The 18,630-nt window shown below is 51.7% G+C and overlaps 4 protein-coding genes across 4 annotated transcripts; 3 read left to right on the top strand and 1 right to left on the bottom strand.

The window, feature by feature from the left end:
- Window positions 1-280: 280 nt before the first annotated feature.
- Window positions 281-2,042, top strand: COCCADRAFT_104915 (uncharacterized protein; the record flags this gene model as incomplete). Its single annotated transcript, XM_007717454.1, has 2 exons — window positions 281-964; window positions 1,008-2,042. 2 exons carry the CDS (start codon window positions 281-283, stop codon window positions 2,040-2,042), a joined length of 1,719 nt encoding a protein of 572 aa, XP_007715644.1.
- Window positions 2,043-4,390: 2,348 nt separating this feature from the next.
- Window positions 4,391-7,734, top strand: COCCADRAFT_104890 (uncharacterized protein; the record flags this gene model as incomplete). The annotated part of the gene is made up of 15 exons (XM_007717453.1): window positions 4,391-4,509; window positions 4,564-4,698; window positions 4,773-5,137; window positions 5,195-5,552; window positions 5,603-5,655; window positions 5,705-5,851; window positions 5,905-5,958; window positions 6,009-6,067; window positions 6,128-6,156; window positions 6,208-6,227; window positions 6,315-6,330; window positions 6,381-6,408; window positions 6,458-6,532; window positions 6,847-6,881; window positions 7,149-7,734. The coding sequence occupies 15 exons, from the start codon at window positions 4,391-4,393 to the stop codon at window positions 7,732-7,734; spliced, it is 2,079 nt and encodes a 692-aa protein (XP_007715643.1).
- Window positions 7,735-8,513: 779 nt separating this feature from the next.
- On the top strand, window positions 8,514-9,621 carry COCCADRAFT_104888 (uncharacterized protein; the record flags this gene model as incomplete). Its single annotated transcript, XM_007717452.1, has 2 exons — window positions 8,514-9,499; window positions 9,552-9,621. 2 exons carry the CDS (start codon window positions 8,514-8,516, stop codon window positions 9,619-9,621), a joined length of 1,056 nt encoding a protein of 351 aa, XP_007715642.1.
- Window positions 9,622-17,246: 7,625 nt separating this feature from the next.
- On the bottom strand, window positions 17,247-18,443 carry COCCADRAFT_7831 (uncharacterized protein; the record flags this gene model as incomplete). The annotated part of the gene is made up of 2 exons (XM_007717443.1): window positions 17,247-18,196; window positions 18,254-18,443. 2 exons carry the CDS (start codon window positions 18,441-18,443, stop codon window positions 17,247-17,249), a joined length of 1,140 nt encoding a protein of 379 aa, XP_007715633.1.
- Between the last annotated feature and the right edge of the window lie 187 nt (window positions 18,444-18,630).

Raw genomic sequence — 18,630 nt, 5'->3', positions numbered from 1 at the left:
ATAAGGAGCGTGAAAGAAAAGAAAGGTGCAGAATGGCCGGTCAAACTTCCATGGACAGTCAGCAGCGCTTCACACAGCTCGAACAGCGTCAAAGTCGGTCGGCTGCCTTTGCGGTCGAGACGTGCTTCGTCCAAGGCCGCGAGCTGCCCGCATGGATGGTCTCCCGGCATCTAGAAGCCGAAGCGCCGAACTACCTCCGTCTGGTATCAACGCCTTCAGATGCGTCGCATCCCCAAACTCTATTGCAACCTCACCATCCCTCCTACCCCGGCGCCCTGCCATGTGCGGCATCTTCTTCTCCCTCAGCCGGGCCGGCCATGTGACGCCCACTGCCAGTACCGAGTTGCTTCTCCGGCACAGAGGGCCCGATGCCACTGGTGAGCATCGCGTCGCTATCGAGTTAGACTCTGCATGCGCTGTACAAGAAGCAGGCCCAACGCGGGTGCACGCCACTTTTCTGTCAACAGTACTTGCTTTGCGCGGCAAGGAAATTGTTCAGCAGCCCCTCAAAGACGCAGCTACGGATTCAGTGCTCTGCTGGAACGGCGAGGCTTGGAGCATCTCTGGCCAAGCTGTCAATGGCAACGACTCCCAGCTCGTCTTTGCTAGACTTCTAGAGGCATGCGCCGACGAAAGTACAACCTCGACGCGTAGCGTCGTTGAACTGCTTTCAGCCGTGCGTGGTCCTTATGCATTCGTCTTCTATGATGCGCCAAACAAACGCGTCTACTATGGTCGCGACTGTCTCGGACGGCGATCGCTACTTCGCAAAGACGCTGCCGACGGTACTATTGTTTTGTCCAGTGTTTGCGACAATGCATCTGGTGAGGCTTGGGCCGAAGTCGATGCTGACGGCATACACGTCGTCGACTTGTTGGATGTAAATACTGCATATCCATTATTTTCTGATAACCGGATACCCCACCGTCGTTTCGACCAAGACCAAGACTCTGAAATCTCTTTCGTAGGTAAGTGACCCTATCCGTGGGTTCTGCTAACACCCGTAGACTCTGCCCTTTCCTCTAATGAACTGCTCCATCTCGGACAAAGCCGCCCTAGACTTCAGTGTGGTAGACCAACTGAGGATGTCTTTACTCCAATCTCTGCAAGTTCGCACAGAACATGTCCGTGAGGCAGTAGCCGGCATGGACATGGATGTGCCAAACCACACCAGAGTGGCAATCTTGTTCTCGGGAGGCCTTGACTGTACCATTCTTGCACGCTTGTGCCACGATCTCTTGCCACCAAGAGCACCTATTGATCTTCTCAATGTTGCTTTCGAGAACCCCCGCATTCACTCTCAGCTTGAACCCGGCACCAGCCCGTATGAGCTTTGCCCTGATCGCATTACTGGAAGATCATCGCATGCCGAGCTTGTTGACGTCTGCCCAGGTCGCATATGGCGGTTCGTCGCAGTCAACGTACCCTACTCTGAGACGCAGGCACATCGTTTCAATGTCATGGCACTGATGCATCCTCACAACACCGAAATGGACCTTTCTATATCATTTGCTCTCTATTTCGCTTCGCGTGGCAGTGGGGTAGTCTGCGCCTCGAATAATGGCAAGACCGAGCCGTACACAACTACTGCACATGTTCTTCTTTCAGGCTTGGGTGCCGATGAGCTCTTCGGGGGCTATCAGCGACACGATTTAGCTTTTGCCCGGCGTGGTTATCCTGGCCTTATTGAAGAGCTAGAACTTGACTTTAGTCGATTGGGAAAACGAAATCTAGGCCGAGATGATCGTGTCATCAGTGATAGCGGCAAAGAAGTTCGATTCCCGTATCTCGATGAAGATTTCATTGCACTAGCGCTCCGTCTTCCAGTGACTGCTAAGTGTGATTTTGGACTAGCCCAAGAAGCTGATGACAAGGATCCAAAGCGGGCCCTTGAACCCGCAAAGCGAGCACTTCGAATGCTGGCATGGCAACTAGGTATGAAGAAAGTTGCTTCCGAAAAGAAGCGTGCGATTCAGTTCGGTGCCCGCACTGCTAAGATGGAGACGGGTAAAACAAAAGGCACACATGTGCTCAGCAAATGAGGTTAGTCACTTGTCTCTTTCGTCTCTTTCCCTCGCAATGATTACAAAACGAACAAACGGTGAGACACCAGCGTGTTTCCTCGGGCCGTGCTACCCAATCTATGGTGCCAGCCTATGCGCGCTTTGGAGTCACTGATGCCTAGTTTTAAAAGGCAAGTCTGAGCTATATGCACATTATCATTTCACAGTTCATGCTTGGTTACCCTTGTACTGACAAGTCGTAGATGATAGCCTATATATGATGAAGATGTTGCACAGATTCTATTCTCTTCGAGTCAACACTTTTTGCAACCGAACATCACGATTTTGCCATCAATCAAAGCTCGGTCCTTGTTTAACAACTTATGCTCTAATGCCCCTTATGATTTCTAATGCAGTGGTTCGCACATAAGAATTTCCGGCTATATTTATCGATATCCAGTGGCCTCTACTAATAGAACTGATTGCATGTTGTTTGAAAATTCACAGAGTGTCTCTCGGCACCAGCCGTCACCAGCGGGTAAGCATACATTTACTATAATAAATACAAACCACCTATTGGCGCATTGCCATTACCAAAGACGCATCGTAGAAGGAACGCGCTAAGAGCTAACGTAGAAGCAAAGCACGTCACAGATACAAGAAGTAGGGAGTGCAAAAAACAGTGTTATTCGGCAACCAAATTATGAACAGTAACCCACTCCTTCAACCAAGGTTCCAGACGGCCCACCCATCATCACTCGACCAGATTGTCTGGCTCCCAACGCGAGTATAAAACCGGGTGTTCCTCCTGCCCATGCACGATTCCTTAAGGCGCCTTAAACCGTAACAAGGGACACGACCGATGATGAGAGTTTGTCGCTGATCAATGTCAAGCTGACAAGTTAAGCTGAGGTCTGCGACGATGAGAGGTAGCCTGTCAATGATGAAAGAGGGGAGCCTATAGGGAATGTGCGTGTTAGCAAAGCTATGCAGGGCGTCTTTTATGGTCAGTCCTAGTCGGTTCACTTCATGGGCCGAAGCCTCCGCCCGTAACAAGGTTTTTCTCATCATCCCACCTGCCTTTAGATGTATCCGGAACCTGCGCCATGCTATGACAGGCAAAGCTTGGACATGTTGGTTCGGGGGTAGGTAGCTTTGCGAAGCAGACATCGAGCGTGAGAGTGGAGGTGGATCATGCGAGAGACAAGGGCTATGGGCCTAGTGGGGAGGTGTTGATCGCGCATTGGAAGTCAAAGAAAAGAAAAAGCGTTGATGGTTGGAGAGACGGAGTCCATGAGACGAAAGTAGGTATTATATACCAGTGAGCTGTCGCGAATGCCTCCTTCTATGAATTGATGTTCCTACCACTCTGCTGTTCTTGCTTCTTGCTTTTCTTGCCTCCTTTGCGAGGACCTCTTAGCTATTCGAGAAGGTGTGCGCTTGCGCTTTGCAACAGAGGGCAGTCGGCTACTAATCTTAGGCGGTAGGAACTTTGGTTGTATGGAAGGCGATATCTACGGAACTGGGAAGTCACGAATGTAACAGCAGGAAGGGGACGGTTATGGTGTGTACGAATTTTACATTGCAACAGTATAGTTTCTAGGAATTTTTATGCATTTTGTATCTGAATATGATTGGATCTGATGTAGTGTAGATGCAAGACGGGAAATTAAAGAATCATTTCAGTATTGATTCTCATTATGGAATTTATCTTTGCCCCTCCTTGTCAGAGTTCTAGCCATTATCTTCTAAGGTATATTGTTCACTGCTATTTTCACTCTTTCTCACTCGTCGAAGTAGGCGAACTCATTTTCAGAGCGCAGTCGGTGTGTTTTGAAGATATTATGAGGGCCTTTACTTCTGGTGTTCATGATTGTGAAGTGTGTTTAAGTCTGTAGCGATAACATTTCGCTCTTTGAGTTCTTTAGAACGAAGTAGCGAGTATCTTCTAGACGCTTATGGTCTGGGATGCTGGTATATCTAGTGCCGACGTGGTATGCAAAAGTGAAGCGACTTCATAGTCAATTATCAAGTGGTGAGATATGAATATCTCACACAGTACACTGGCTTTCTGAAAATGCATGGGTATGACGTCGATGTCACGGGTTTTTCATGCGGGCTATCTTGCCATGTGATGATATACTTTTGGAATTTCGGTTCTGTACAAGATCATTCTGAAATCGTAAGTCGAAGAAATTATGTATTGAGGAAACTATGTCATTATCTCATTTGTTGTAGGACCACGAAACATCCAAGGAAGGGAGAGGTGGGCTGCCAAGAAAAATATGACGCGGGACTTGCCGCGCCCGCTCCACAGCGGCGCGATGCATGCTGCACCCCACGCGTCGCGAATCTCTGCAATAACTCAACACCAACCAATTATGACGATGCATCGGGAAACAGACGTCTCGGTACCTCCTACGCCGACATGGCCAGTCGGCGATATAAGCATGCCCCAGATAAACGGTAATGAAGATTTTGGGAGCTTGGTAGACGAGTTATGCCAGTCAGTTTGTGAGGTGCAATGTGCCAATGACGCGGTTCTCTAATGGAGCCATAGATTCTTTGAGCACAACATTAAGTTACCGCATGCTTTCGAAGACCTGCGTCGATCGCAGGAAGGTCACGCCGTCAAGGTTCTCGTCCAATACCTTTCCGACCGAGTCGATCATCCAGCTCTAATTTCGGCACTGATGTACGTCGAAGCAGCTTTATACTACTCGAGAAACGTAGACAACAATACTAGCAAAGAGAGCTGATTCAAGTCAGGGCTTTGAAAGGACACTTTTCAGCACTAGAAGAAACCAGCGATGAACCGGGGGTGAACGAAGCCCGCGGATACGCATGTGAATTTGTTGCATGGCAGTTTTTGACAAACCTGAAGGAAGCAGAAATCATAGAGTTCCTGCTGGTTGAACTGCCTCCTGCATCGGCCTCTAATAGCCCAGAAACAGCAGGCGGCCAGCAAGGTCGCCAGAACGGAGCTGGCAGTGCGGACCCAAATGAGTGCTCGCCTCTTCTGCCGACTTCGAATGGGGATTACTTTAACCACAATGGTTCCGCCCTGACCCGGTTCGGGTCGATGATGTCGCAATGTGAAAATCTTAGTGCTCTAGAACTTGCCGCCGTATCCGGTACGTTTTTGACAGCCTTGTGTTGGCTCCCATATAATCCAGACTGAACCAGTGTAGGTGCCAAAAAGTTCCTTTCACAGAAACCGGTCCAGAAGATCATCAACGGCTTGTGGAAGGGCGACATCGTCTTCTGGGAAACCCTTAGCTTGCACTCAGAGAAGAAGCCCAGGAGATACAACCGGAGACAAGCTGACCCGTTCTCCCGTCTTCGTGTTCCGCTATATCTCAAAGTCTTTGAGACGTTGTTCTTCGCTGCCTTTTTAGCACTCTACTACGCGGTACTAGTGAAACGCAACAACACTCGTATCACTGTTCCCGAGCTACTACTCTACGTGTGGATTGCCAGCTTTGCTTATGATGAGTTTGCAGATTGGATCGATGCTGGGCAGACGTCATTTTATGCTTCGGACTTTTGGTAACATCCCTATCCGTTTGAGTCGATCTGGTACTATCTAACCTCAACAGGTGGACATGGGATATAAGTATAGTGGTCGTTGGCTTTGTATTCTGCGTGATGAGTGAGACCCCCAAACCATGTGATTGAGACAAAATCTAAAATCCCTACAGGAGTTGTTGGTTTGGCGACAGGCCATGCCGCGACAATTGATCAGGCATACGATGTACTTGGGCTGGAGGCGCTCTTCCTGGTGCCACGTATATTCTCCCTGCTGAGTCTCAATCGTTATTTTGGGACTCTGATTCCCTGTCTGAAAGGTTAGCTCACCTTGCTGTGCAATGTTCATTCGATTCCGCTAAATCAGATTCAGAGATGACGAAGGACTTTGTCAAGTTTCTATCACTCGTGGTGATCTTGTACCTAGGTAAGAAGGTGTACCCAGCTATGGTGAATGGTTTCTAAATACTCCATTAGGTTTCTTGACTACCTTTGTGTTGCTAGCTCGCGATAGCAGGTTCAATGCGAAACAGATGGTCAGTCTTGCAGACTCTGCCACTTGAACCGCAATATACTTACTTACTTACCTCCGCCAGTGTTGGATCTTGGTCAAAGTCTTCTTTGGGTGAGCGAAGCTATGTTGATACTCCCATTATATCCGCTAACTCTTTGTTAGATCGAGCTATCTAGGATTCGGTGAGTTGATACTTCCATGCAGAACCTGCGCAACAGATACACTGCCACCACCATCGATGCACCAGTAACTAACACAATCCTGGGCAGATGTTGCTGAAGAGATGTATGCAGTCACCCAAAAATAAATGTCGACTGTCTATTAACGATCCACAGTTCGCCGTTGTTTGGGCCTCCGGTCATGGTAGGATTATTTATAACATTGTCTAGCCGTATTCTGACTCGTGTATCAGCTAATTTTTGTCACTTTGACAAATATTCTCCTCATTACAAGCTTAATATCGCTTTTGAGCAACTCATTGAGCAAGGTACTTATTATTTTCGTTGGTCGTCGAATCCCCGCTCCTAAAGTCGGCGTACATGTTTTATGCACGCCAAGCCGCGGTCCACATTCAACTGCGCCCCCTTCATTTCGAGCTACTCTACTAGGATGTATGACATGGAGAGCTTCCTTGATTTTTTTCACCCATTGTTTTTTGGGGGGTATGATACAGCCACACTTGACGTTCAACCCCAGTTTCACCACAACCATGTCTTTCACCCTAGGCCATGGGGGGCATGGCTACAGTACTGATCTGTGCACTATGTGATGAATTGCGTTCAAAGAACTGACAAATGCTAGGTCTTGGACCATGCCAGAGATGAATACTCGTTTGTGTTTGTCCACCCCAACCATTGGCCGTTAAAAAATACTAATTTGGGCATGGATGCAGTTACTCTGTCTATGTGCTTGAAGCATCAAGCTCAAATAGGTTGACATACTTTCTGCCTCCACTGGTACGTACATTTTGTAATGCTATTATGGGGACGTAAAAGCGGGCATTAAGCGCCGGGCTGCTGAGCGGCCAATTGGCACAGCCACTATGACAAGAGTGGAAGACACACTCATGTCCAACCAGCTTTTTGCTCGACTTGCTCGAGGAGTGTCATTATGTGGGCGCTATGCCGTTGTTACCCTGCCTGCGAGCCTTGTTCTGCCGCTCAGGCTTTCTCGACACAGCAGCACTGCAAACTCATGTGGGCCCTTGACGAAGCTACTCCCACACTCGGCTTCCCCGTCGCAAGGCTGACCGGCTTCCAGAATCTGATTCCGCTAGTCATCCGCCCGTTGCGGCTCATTTTGCCCTCTGAGCGGCTGAGGAGTGTCCGGATCGTCATGCTCAAGGCGACACATCTGCCCCACGTATTTGTGATCTGGGCCTTTGAGAAGCTGTGCAATCCTCATAGCGGCAAGGCCAAGATGACGACGTTTAGCGGTCCCCAGTCACCTGCGCCGTCCAAAAGAGCCCCTCGGTTGGCTGTGAATTCGCCGCGCTTGCTAATGGCGAGCTTCCCCAATTCTACGGGAAGGGCTCAGCACGCGATTCGGCCTCAGACTCGAACGGGGTTGCCGGAATCAGATGCTCAGTTGAGAACACTAGTTGCCAAGTTATCCACCCAGGTAGAAGAACTTACTGCGATGGTGTCGCAGCTCCGGGAAGACCGCGAAGCGAGCACATCGGCCGCGTGAGGGCCGGCGCTTGCAGCCGCGGGAGTAGAGGTAGGCATGTTCAGGACGGGCAGCAACATGGTGGGCAAAAAAAAATCAAATAGCACTGCATGTTTTCGTGTCGAAAAGGGTCGTCGAACAATTACGCATGAGAATGGGGGGTGTTAGAGTCTCGTAGTCAGACAAGGCTGGGGCCGTGAATGAGTGAATGAACGAACGATCAACGGCGGATGGGCGCAGGGCAGGTTGGCCAGGATTGACAGTTTCATGGGGGACGCACACAGGCATGGGTACAACCGCCCTCTCCTCTTGCGCCTCAAAGTCCGGTCGGCGCAAGGATTTTGTGTTCGGCCCGCTAAGGTCTAGGTACCCGACAGTGTGGTTCACTTGGCTACCCCGGTTAAGCCACTGTCGACTGCATGCCCCTGCACACGCACACTCCTTCATAGCCCCATGAACTAACAGGCGCTGCCGCGCAGGCGGCTCGAGCTTTGTTCATGCTGGTCTTGCCTAGCATAATTTGGGAGTCTGCCTAACACTCAAAAGCCCACTGTTTGAACGCATGCTTTGAGAATACACTGGTGGAGCATACAAACCGAAGTCTGATCTTGCATCTGGCAAGGCTGCTCAGCTACTGCTTCTTACAAATATAACTTATCTCGGTTCAGCCTTCATTCACCTTCTTCATTCAGCTTCCTACACTCCACTATCTCCTCTATCCACCTTCACTCCTCATCACCTTGGCCAACACCAAGGACTTTGTACATTGTTTCCCTTTGTTCCTTCTCTGTTCTTTCATCATGATGTACCCGGACCAACCTACGCCGCCTTTCAAATCGCCCTACCAACTCCGTGCTCCAGAGACAGGCGCCCTAATGGAATCGCCCTATCCTTCGCCAGGGCGAGGAGAGTCGCGGTCCAAGTACCCGCAAGGCCTTGGTCTATACGAAGTACAATCTCCATTCCCAAATGGTCTGCCTCCATCACCTCAGCCGTCACCGAACTGGAATGGTCAACTTGCAAACGTTTCTTCGCCGGGAGATTTTGCCAACCCATATCTCTCGGGGGCCTACGACTATCCAGTATCCCGCTCACCTGTGCCTTGGTCATCTGCACAAGTATCCCCACGTTCGTCTCTATCATATACACGCGAAATGTCGGCATTTTCCCATGATGGCTCAGAGCACGCGTACCCTAGCGTAGTTAAGGTCGACACTCCGAGTTGGAGCCCACAAAATCATTACAGTACAGACGGTCCAGGACACATGCATGGGCTTCCAAACCCGAGGCATTCTTCCCTCACAGTAGCGCCCGAACGGCTCAACACAGGCATGTATCCGTACGATAATGCATACCCATCACCATCCCTGCTCCGAAGCGAACCGAATCCCATGTACAATTACAACGATGTGGTATACGAGAGAGCACCGTCAGAGGGAAGCATGCACAGCCCACAGTCTCGAAAGGCTTGCCCGAGCCTCGCCGTCACAGCCGTACAACGCAGACAAACTCGCAACCGGAGACACACTGATCCAGCTCACGCTGCATACTTGTGCAAGCTTTGTCCTGACAAGGGCTTTGCCAGGAAACACAACCTGACGCAGCATTTGCTCATACACGAGGCAGTACGCAGGAAAGATCATGTGTGCCCTTACGAAGCGTGTGGAAAGGAGTTTGTACGCAGGGCGGACTTGGTACGTCATGACGAGTGTGTGCATAAGAAGAGGAGGCCATGGCAGTGTGAGAGGTGCTCTGCTGTGTTTGGTCGCAAGGACACGTTGGCAAGGTAAGAAATAATCTGGCAAGTCGACTTGTCCACGTCACTGACAATTCTCTAGGCATAGGAGTGATGGATGTTCTCGTCGTACGGAGGTGATAAGTTCGGGAGTCGTCAATTCACATATGTGAAACACAATCGTTTACCCCTCTCGAGGATCGCATGGCAGATGGCAGCAAGTGTTTTTAATGTTTGGGTGTGGATGACATTGCTTTTGTTCTTGTTTTTGGCGTGGGTGGACATTTGCATTTTTGGAGTTTTTGAGACGGTCGAAAGAACGTGAGAGTGGTAGACAAATTGCAGTGACATAGTGAGGGTGCCCTGGCTTCGATGCGCATGGGGCCCTCTCGCACGTAGTGCCAATATGATCACATTCAGCGCGACTAAGCATGTACAGCTGCAAATGGCCATAGAAGAGATGTGCTGAGTGTGGCATCATTTGTCTGGGTTCAGGGTAGGTGTGGAAACGCCACCAAGGGCAGTCCCTGGCAACCATACACGCCTCCGCCGGCACGGACTGCCCACAACGTCTTTCTGTACCACCCACCTGAGGCGGGGATGACACGGGGACCATTACCGCAAGCCACGAACCGCGGGCCATGGGCAGCAGCCCAAGACGACATGGATGCGTCTGTTTGTGAAATGGTGCAGGCATGGTGCATGATAAGCGCCCTCGCTGAGCAAGACGCAGGCGGGCCGCATCTGACTGGCCCACGATACGCTGCGGCCTGTGGCACAGCGACGAGGCTCACGGGCGTACAGAATTAGACGCAGGGTGCTTCGGTTGCGAGGAAGAGGGATATTACCTAGCTGGCTGGCCGCTTGTTGGAGGAGTGGTCTGGGGGCGGCTTTGACAGCAGTGACAGCGGGCGACCGTGGCTCGCAGCGCTTTACCATGTCTCACATCGCTCTCGACCCACATGGCATATCAATCCCTGGAAGAGCTGGCTGCAACTTAGCCGTCTGCCCCAAGACTAGCGGGATAGCGTCGCGGCGGGCGCTTAATGTATGGCCGTCTGGGCTCGTCTTATCTGGCTCGAGCCACGTCGGCTGCTTGCAAAAGTTGGAAGGGTGCAGGCCGGGAGTGCGCTAGTCCGCTTGCGGCACGGCACCACAGCCCTTTGCACTCTCCCACACTCCCACTCCCACACCCCCCCAGCGACCTCCCCGTTTCGTCTTCCTTGTTTCAACGCGTCTCTGCGTCTAACTCCCTCTTCCGCTTTGCACGAACCCGTCATCGCAATAACGGCCGCCTGCTGCCCGACCCGCCACTCTGGGCCGAGTCACACACACACACACACACGCAGCTGCGCGCGCTCTCTGGCCCCAGCAGAGTCCCTCTCTGTCTTCTGCCGCTGGGTAATGGGTGCGTGAGACGATCAACAGCCGCCGCCTCACCGTATAGTATGCTATACGCATCTGCATCTGCATTCAGAATGACGGTACTGCAATCCAAGGGACTTCTGGCGTCGACATGACGCTTCCCGAACAATACCCGGCGCCGCTCATGTGACGTGTTTCGAATGCGAGTGACGGCACACACTCTTCGGCTGGATGGAGACGCCTCCCCAATCCAGGCTAGCCATTGTCCCCTCCACCCCCAAGTATTGAAGCCAGCTGCCCTGCCGCGGAGGATTGTACCTGGACTGGCTCCTCTGCTGCGAGCCAAGCCCATCTCGACTGAGACATTTTACTGCATTGCGTCGCGGTCGGGTCGCTGGATGGGCCACTGTAACATCGGCACATGTCTTCGCAATGGACTCCAGATTGACTCTAGAGTCCACGAGTATTGATGTGCAGCACTCCCCGCGTATCAATACGAGTTGTGGGTTCCACAGCCTCATTGGACAGCAATACATCAGGCCAACGGCAGCCAAAGGCACACAGGCCTGATTCTACCTATGCCTGACATCAGCCGTCGTTGCCGGCTTATCGGCTTCCCCCTCCAGGGCCGATGGGCGTTGCCGATGGCAACACCACACGGTATCACGTTCACTCAGTGCATGGCCGTTGACGTAGCCTTTCAGCACCTGCAATATAGAACCAACAGTATCATACGTTGACCTCGAGCCTGCGGTCAGATGGTAAGGGGGTCCATGTGCAATCAAAAAGAGCCAGTAATCCTCGAAGCGAACAACCATCCCATGTCTCTGCAAAGAAAGGCGCGGCTGTTGGAAACACTGTGTGGACAAGAATGACGGTGGACCCAACTGTACCGCCCCGCCCCTTTATCGTAGTTCTAGTGTCAAGATGCAAGGACCTGTGCTGGTTGTGACCTGACTAGGTGTCTCTATTTTCAAGACATTGACTTTCGCAAGGTTTCACCTAGAGGCGTTTCCCAAAGGGCAGCCAAACGTGGTAAGCAGGTACCTGCATTTGCGTCATGGAATGAAACAGCAAAAACGCCCTGCTTCTCGTACGCTGCAAGCCCTCCCCACAGCGGACACCTGCGGAAGGGAAGGAATAGAGGCGTTAGGCCCCCAAATGCACAGTCGTGGTATCCTGGCAAACGATTTGCGTTATTGACAGGGCAGCAAACGGGGCGCTGTAGATTTCCGACATGCATGGACCAAAAGGAGGAGTGGTCAGCTCGATCTCAACATTCGGGATTGTTGTGGCTTCGCGTCTTTCAATGTCTTAAAAGGATAGGAGGTGGGTACCCGTACACAATCGTGATGGCACAAATTGACGGACAGGTTGCTGGGACACCGCAAACACGGTGCTGGTAACGCATCTGACGCAACAGCACGCCATTGCACATCATGTTGTCTTTTCTGCCGCCGTATTGCGCAAATCACCAGGTACGCGGCGCTACGGCGTTTAAGCAGGCTGCAACAGCCGCGATGCTTCCGCCACCCGCGCGAGCCGCTGAATCCTTACTAGCGAAGCGCATCGCCGCGCGTGTGCCTCCGCGATAGACGCCGCCTCGCTAGAGCCACGTACAACACTGCTAAAACCAACGTCGCATGGCAACTGCCCTGCTGCCGCGCACTTGTGCCATGGACGATAACACAGGTTTTTTCTTGAGCCCAGATAATCGTACAGAAGGAAGGTATTATAGTACCACGCCATGCATTCACATTAGGTTGACCGGTGCAGGCAACAGGGTTGAAGCTGCGCAGAGTCACAGCTACTCATAATTTAGGCGTTCCACCCACTTTTCGACTTGGGGTTCTTAGTGCCGAGACGATACGTCTAGTGGGGGAATCCACAACAGAGCCTTGCGAAGCTAGCCAAGCAGCCACCTGGGTTCCCTCCCTTGCGATGCGCGATCCTTTGACTCACGGGGCAGGCCACTAGTTACGGTTTTCGCTACGAAAAGTCGGTGACTTTGCGAATGGACATATCCAAGTACGTCCATACGACGCGCTAAAAAAAACACAGAGACGCGGACTTCGTGTTCTTCTTTAATGATAATGACAATGACGATGATGATGTCGAGCGTGACTAGTCCCCCAGGCATCAGAACGGAGAATAATGGAGTATATTCCCGGTTTCGCTTGATGATTATCAGGGTAACGCCCATCACGTCAGCCCGGCCGAGCCAATCGTTCGAATGCCCTAGGGCTGGCCCACTATTTGCGGACACGGCCGTCGGCTTCCCCGGCCAATGACATGACTGAGCGCGTGTATGGACCATTCTCCAGAAGCAGACGTGGGCCGAGCAGCGTCCATGTGGAATCACAGACCTTGGGAATATGCAGGAAACCCACCCAAAAATCCGGGAGCTGGGAACGCTTACCGCACTAACCCAGTGCGGCGCCTTGGCAAAATACCACCCACGATGGAACAGGAAGGCGGCGAACTGCATCCTCTACACGGTTAGCTTTTGTCCCCAAGCTGACCTGCACACATTTGCCAGGCGAGGCTGTTGCGCGACCTCACTCCGCATTCCTCGGACCAGAAATACGTCCATATGTCTAGTGTGTACATAGTATGTATGTACCTGTTGTGTTTGCATGGCCTAGTCTGGCGCGACAAATACTGGTACAAGCGCAGTCGGTCCTATTCCCCAGCCTATCGGCAAACGGATGTTTTATTGCTAACGCCGAACAACCAAGTTTGACTCTGAACAGGAATTACGCTGACAGCATCCTCAATCGCCTGTCATAACCGGCCTCGGCGTGTTCGCAGCCCGGAGCCTGTCTTCAAACAGACAAAGCTCTTGGCGCTTGATACCTCTTCAACCAAGCTTCGGCACTTTTGCGGTTAACCCGTCAAATACACGTAATGGCGTCGGCATTCGAGCCACTCAGGTCGACCATCACACGGACAAAAAAGAAAGTCAAGCTGATGGCGTTACGCCATGAATGCCCCCGGCCCCCTTTCTCCTGCTAAGATCGCAACGTTGTGGCACGGCCAGATCGGGCCGGTAATTGGCATATCCCGCAACCATCTTGCTTGCTACAACCGGCTGTTTCCCCGAGATCTTCAGCTTGGTCTTATTACGCGGCGAAAACGCACGATCGTGTCAAGCGACTTTGGCATGAACGCGGACAGAGCGTAGATGGAGGATGGGTTTTGCGCTCCGCGGGGAGAGAACTAGATCCTCTTCATCTCGCTTGCGGGGAAGCATCCCCCCTGATTCCCTGACCCATCATCGTACGAGCTCCCGAAACACAAATAACAAGCAAGACATCAAGGTCCAGCCTGCAATGTATGCCCACATCGTGTGGTGCAACCACATACAATGACACACTGTCCACTGTACTGGTAGCGACTGTGTGGCATGCAACCACCTGTATGTCTGACAAGTCCATAGCTATCACATGTAAGCCCTTGGTCCAGTAGTGTGCCGACGGGCGTTCGTTCACAAGTCCGGAAAGAAAGTGTTTGCACAAAACGTTGATCAACTCCCTAGTCTAGCCTATAGGCAATGGCCGCTGACAACAAAGTCACGACAATCAGGCCCAATATGCTGAATTCAGAAATATGGCCAAACGGAAACAACAGCAAATTTGCGACAGAAAACCTCATGCACGGCGCATATCAACAGCCTGGACCCAGAAACCCTTAACACTTCACCATGCATATAGATATCGTCACTAAGAGTGGAGTACTTTGTCTCTTTGTGGCCATTGATTAAGCGCCCGGCGCCTGTCGATCGGCACTGCGGCCAACGGGATGAACGATAGCTCTGTGTTCGGCCCCTAAAATCACTTGCAAGGGGTATGAAAAGAGGGATAATTGCATAAATGAGGCCGCATGCTTGAGTGGATATTCGCTCTTTTAGGCAATCGGCATGCCCATTGCGCCGTTACTGTTGGTGCAAATGGCGGCAAAATTCCTCTCCTAAGCGTGTGTGCCTGCGAGAGTCTCCTCGTGTGCAAGACAACGGCTCGCGGAAGGCAAGGCCATGCGAAGGGTATGCCGGCACCCGGGATTTTTTCCTATCCTTCAAGCGCCCCAAGGCACGCAAGGCTGTATGCATCCGGTAAACACACCATTGTCGACATATCTACTACTTGCGGTTGACCGGATTAATTCATGTCCGGTGGGGGCATGTTCCTTGGACTTCGTGTACCGGTACCGCCATCCAATCTATCAATGGATTAGTCAACCGGGATGGGACGTGTAGGATGACACGAGTTTGTCATTTAGGGTTTTAAAAAAAGAGGGAACATATGCTGGGGATGCTACGGGAAGGAGAACTACAGTGCCTGCTCCATGGATGCGGCTATTACACGGCAGAAAAGTGAGGCAACAAAAGTCTTGCGCGGGAGTGGTGGACGAATTTTTGCACCGATCATTCAGGAAGGCACAAATCCGATACGATAAGGATTGTCGTTCGGTCGCCTTGCATCCCGCCCTTCCGCGCCTAGGTAGAAGCGCCGTGCAAGCGCGTTTTTTTACTCTCGCTCCTCCCCCCACATGTGCCCCCCCCCTTGCCAACAGCACGGTCTGGTGTAACACAAGACTTTCACACGCACCCACCAAGGACGCCGATACTAGAGGTCCCAGAAAAAACAGTAGTCAATGTCATGAACCGAGTCGCTCTTTTCTTTCTTTCCCACCCGGTGTCTTGAGCCACCGGTAGTATATGACGAATGCTCCTCGGGTCCGTCTCGCCACAACTGCTGCCAAAGGGCAACCCTTTGGAACCGAAGAATATGCGAGCCGTGTTCGACCCAACTGCCTGGTAAATTCACCATCCTCCCACATCTCCTGTCAAGGCACCACAACCTGGGCTGAGACGAGCACCACGAAAAAAAACTAGGATGACTCGACAAGAACAACAGGCTCATGGGCGGCTGCTTGGCGGAAAGGACTGCCTAGCAGCGCGCCACACCGCATGATTTTACTGGTAACTTTCTTAGTAGGAGTATAGCGAAGTGGAGGAGACTAAGTCAACAAGCGGGAGGAGTGGTCAGCCAGCTGCATACGTGGGATGTCGATACTTGTCCTTACTGCCCACACACGCCCCAGCCCATTGTTCATCCCCCCGGTCCCCCTTTGCGACTAGAAGGAGTCTGTCACCTACCTCTTACCGCGAGCGTTTGTACTCGCGCTGCCAACGTGCGTGAAATTGTCCCCAATATTTCCCAAATTCGTCTCCCCCTCCCCTCAAAGAAAGCACGTTCATTCCAGCTTCGCAATCGCGAAACACCCCACCCCACACACACACACACACACACACACACAGTGCCACAGTGCACCAGTGCACCACTCGACCTTCCAAGATCAGTATACGGAAGCGAATCCCGAGGTTCCTTATCCACATGCACATGTTCCCCAGTGATCCTGCCAAAAAAAATGCGTCATTCGATCCTCAGTCTACATGCAGAATAGACGGAATCGACCCAGGCGTGTGTGTACTCTTAGACACCACTCTTCACAGTCTCTACCCACAATACTTACCATGCTAAAAGAAGAAAAAAACCACCTGTTCCACCACAAATACAACTCAGTACTAAAGATAACCTCCATACACACACACACACACACACATAGACTTAATAATGATAAGGCGGATACATACATAACAAAGCAATACCTAATTCAAGCTCATTCTGCCTTGAAAGTCTAAGCCTCCTTCCCCCCACCCCACTTCGACCTAGCTTCAGAATAGAAAATACATATGTATGCAAGAGAGAGAGAGAAAAAAAGGGCCCAAGCCAAGCGTTTACCTACATACGTTGCTCTACACAGCCTACTTTTTGCAATGCAATTTTTTTGGGAAGGGGGGGGGGGGACATGATGTGAAACACAACGCCCGGTTCTTTGTGGATTTGTCACGTACGCCGTGCTGTAGCTTCAGGCAAGGGACAAAGAAAATGGGACAGTAAGCGATATTTGGTACAAGTGTCATTGTTGCGTTCTGTGGTAGGTTTGCTTGTGAGCATCTGATTGGAAAGATTGTGGCTGGGTGAGGATAGGGGAGCAGTGGGGGTTTTTGCTTTTCTGTAATGGGGGGTGGCTATGGGGTTTTGGGGCACACATCCTGGGTAGGTAAACAGGGGCGGAACTTGCAGGTATGGAGAAAAGAAGCACAGGTTCTGCGTGTAATTACGCATCAGGAGATGAGATTGATTGTAGTACAATGTTGCTACATAGGCTGGGTTGATCTGCAAATGTGGTGTCTCGGCCGATGCAGATGGTCATGTCAGGGCACTGGAGCTCCAACTGTGCCGCACGCGCGTCATCAGCCGTACTTGTAGTCTGCCGTCATAAGATTCGTTACTTGCAGACTTTTCCTCGCATCATTAACATCCGTCATCCCGTCAAATGGTTTTAACATCCGCTAACATTTACATGCTTAGATAAAATCGCCATCCCCAAAGCCTCCAAATGGATTTGGTGGCCGGCCGCCGAAACCACCACCTCCTCCACCGGGAAAGCGGGGGACTCGTCCTCTATCCTCTGCTCTCGGATCTCCGGGTCCAAACGTATCGTATCGTGCACCCGGAGGAGCCATTGGATCGTAGCCGCCTTGTCCACCTTGACCACGAAACAGCGGATCGTCGAACGTAGGGTGCATACCACCGCCACCAAAACCACCTGGTCTTGGTAGGCCGCCTGCTAGATGTGGCCGTAGAGGATCGTTAGGCCCGAGTCCTTGTGGATACAAGTCGTCATGACCAATGTTGATGGGATTCCGATTATCTTGGAGACGGCCTGGCCCACGGTTCACGTCCAGTTCATCGTCGAAGCCGGGTATGGGTTCAGGCAGATGTCGGCCGGACCGTGGTGGAGCGGCAAGGGGATCATTGAATGGGTGGGGTCGCGCGGGGTCAGGATCAGCCGGTGGCTGCCGTGGATTAGGAGGATCACTTCGTTGGGGATCCTGTCGGTCTGCTGTAGGTGTGCGATCCTGATCTGTTGTGCTTTCCTCATAGCCGGGCTTGTTCAAACGTGGCGCCAGCTTCTGGATCACAGAAATTTTGAGCAGCGAGCCAAGATCGTTCAGCCGGCCGGCCGAGATGAAGAGATCTTGCAATTTTTGTGATGCATCCTCTATGGAAGTTCCTTCCGGAACGCTGAAGGGTAATTGTGATTCGGACAGGTAGTCTTTTGTGGTGAGCTCGAAATGTGTCGTCTTGTCGTCGCCCACGGCCAGGGCGAAGACAACGGCCTTGCCTCCCAATCTGTTGACCTTGACAAGAAACTCCATAGCTGACTGTGCGTGTGCATATCGAAATGCGTACGAAGAGGAAGCGTTCCATTGTGCAGGTAGTTCTTTTGGGTCTTCGGCGTCTGCATGCGCTTCTGTGAGCATCTAAGTTATGATGGGTAATCAGACAAGTAGAGGACATGAGTACTTACCTATGCGCTCATCTTCGCCCAGTCCAATAAGACGAAAACCGACGGCAAGCATGCCGGCGTGGACCGCCAATGCGACGGCCTCTGTTCCGTTCTTGAGCTGTGATGCCTGTCCTTTAGGTAGCGAAGTGGCCATGAACAAGGCGAGCGAACCCGCGCTGAGCGGGTTGCCCGTTGTGTTTGTTTGGACCATGTTTCGGGTGTTTGATGTTTGCTGCAGTTGGTGAAGTTGTGTAGGGTTTATTTCGTAGTAGGAGAAAGACGGAGAGAGGGAATGTGTGGGGTGATTAAAAGAAATGGTGGTTGTCAAGGTTCAAGTATGGTTCCCGATCAGGCAGCGGAGTTGGGAGCTGGAGCTGTCAAAAGAGAGCCAATGACGC

Source organism: Bipolaris zeicola (genome assembly GCF_000523435.1).
Source record: "Bipolaris zeicola 26-R-13 unplaced genomic scaffold scaffold_180, whole genome shotgun sequence".
Lineage (NCBI taxonomy): Eukaryota > Fungi > Ascomycota > Dothideomycetes > Pleosporales > Pleosporaceae > Bipolaris > Bipolaris zeicola.
Note: the sequence above shows the minus strand (reverse complement) of the source record. Positions and strands in the feature narration are given on the sequence as shown.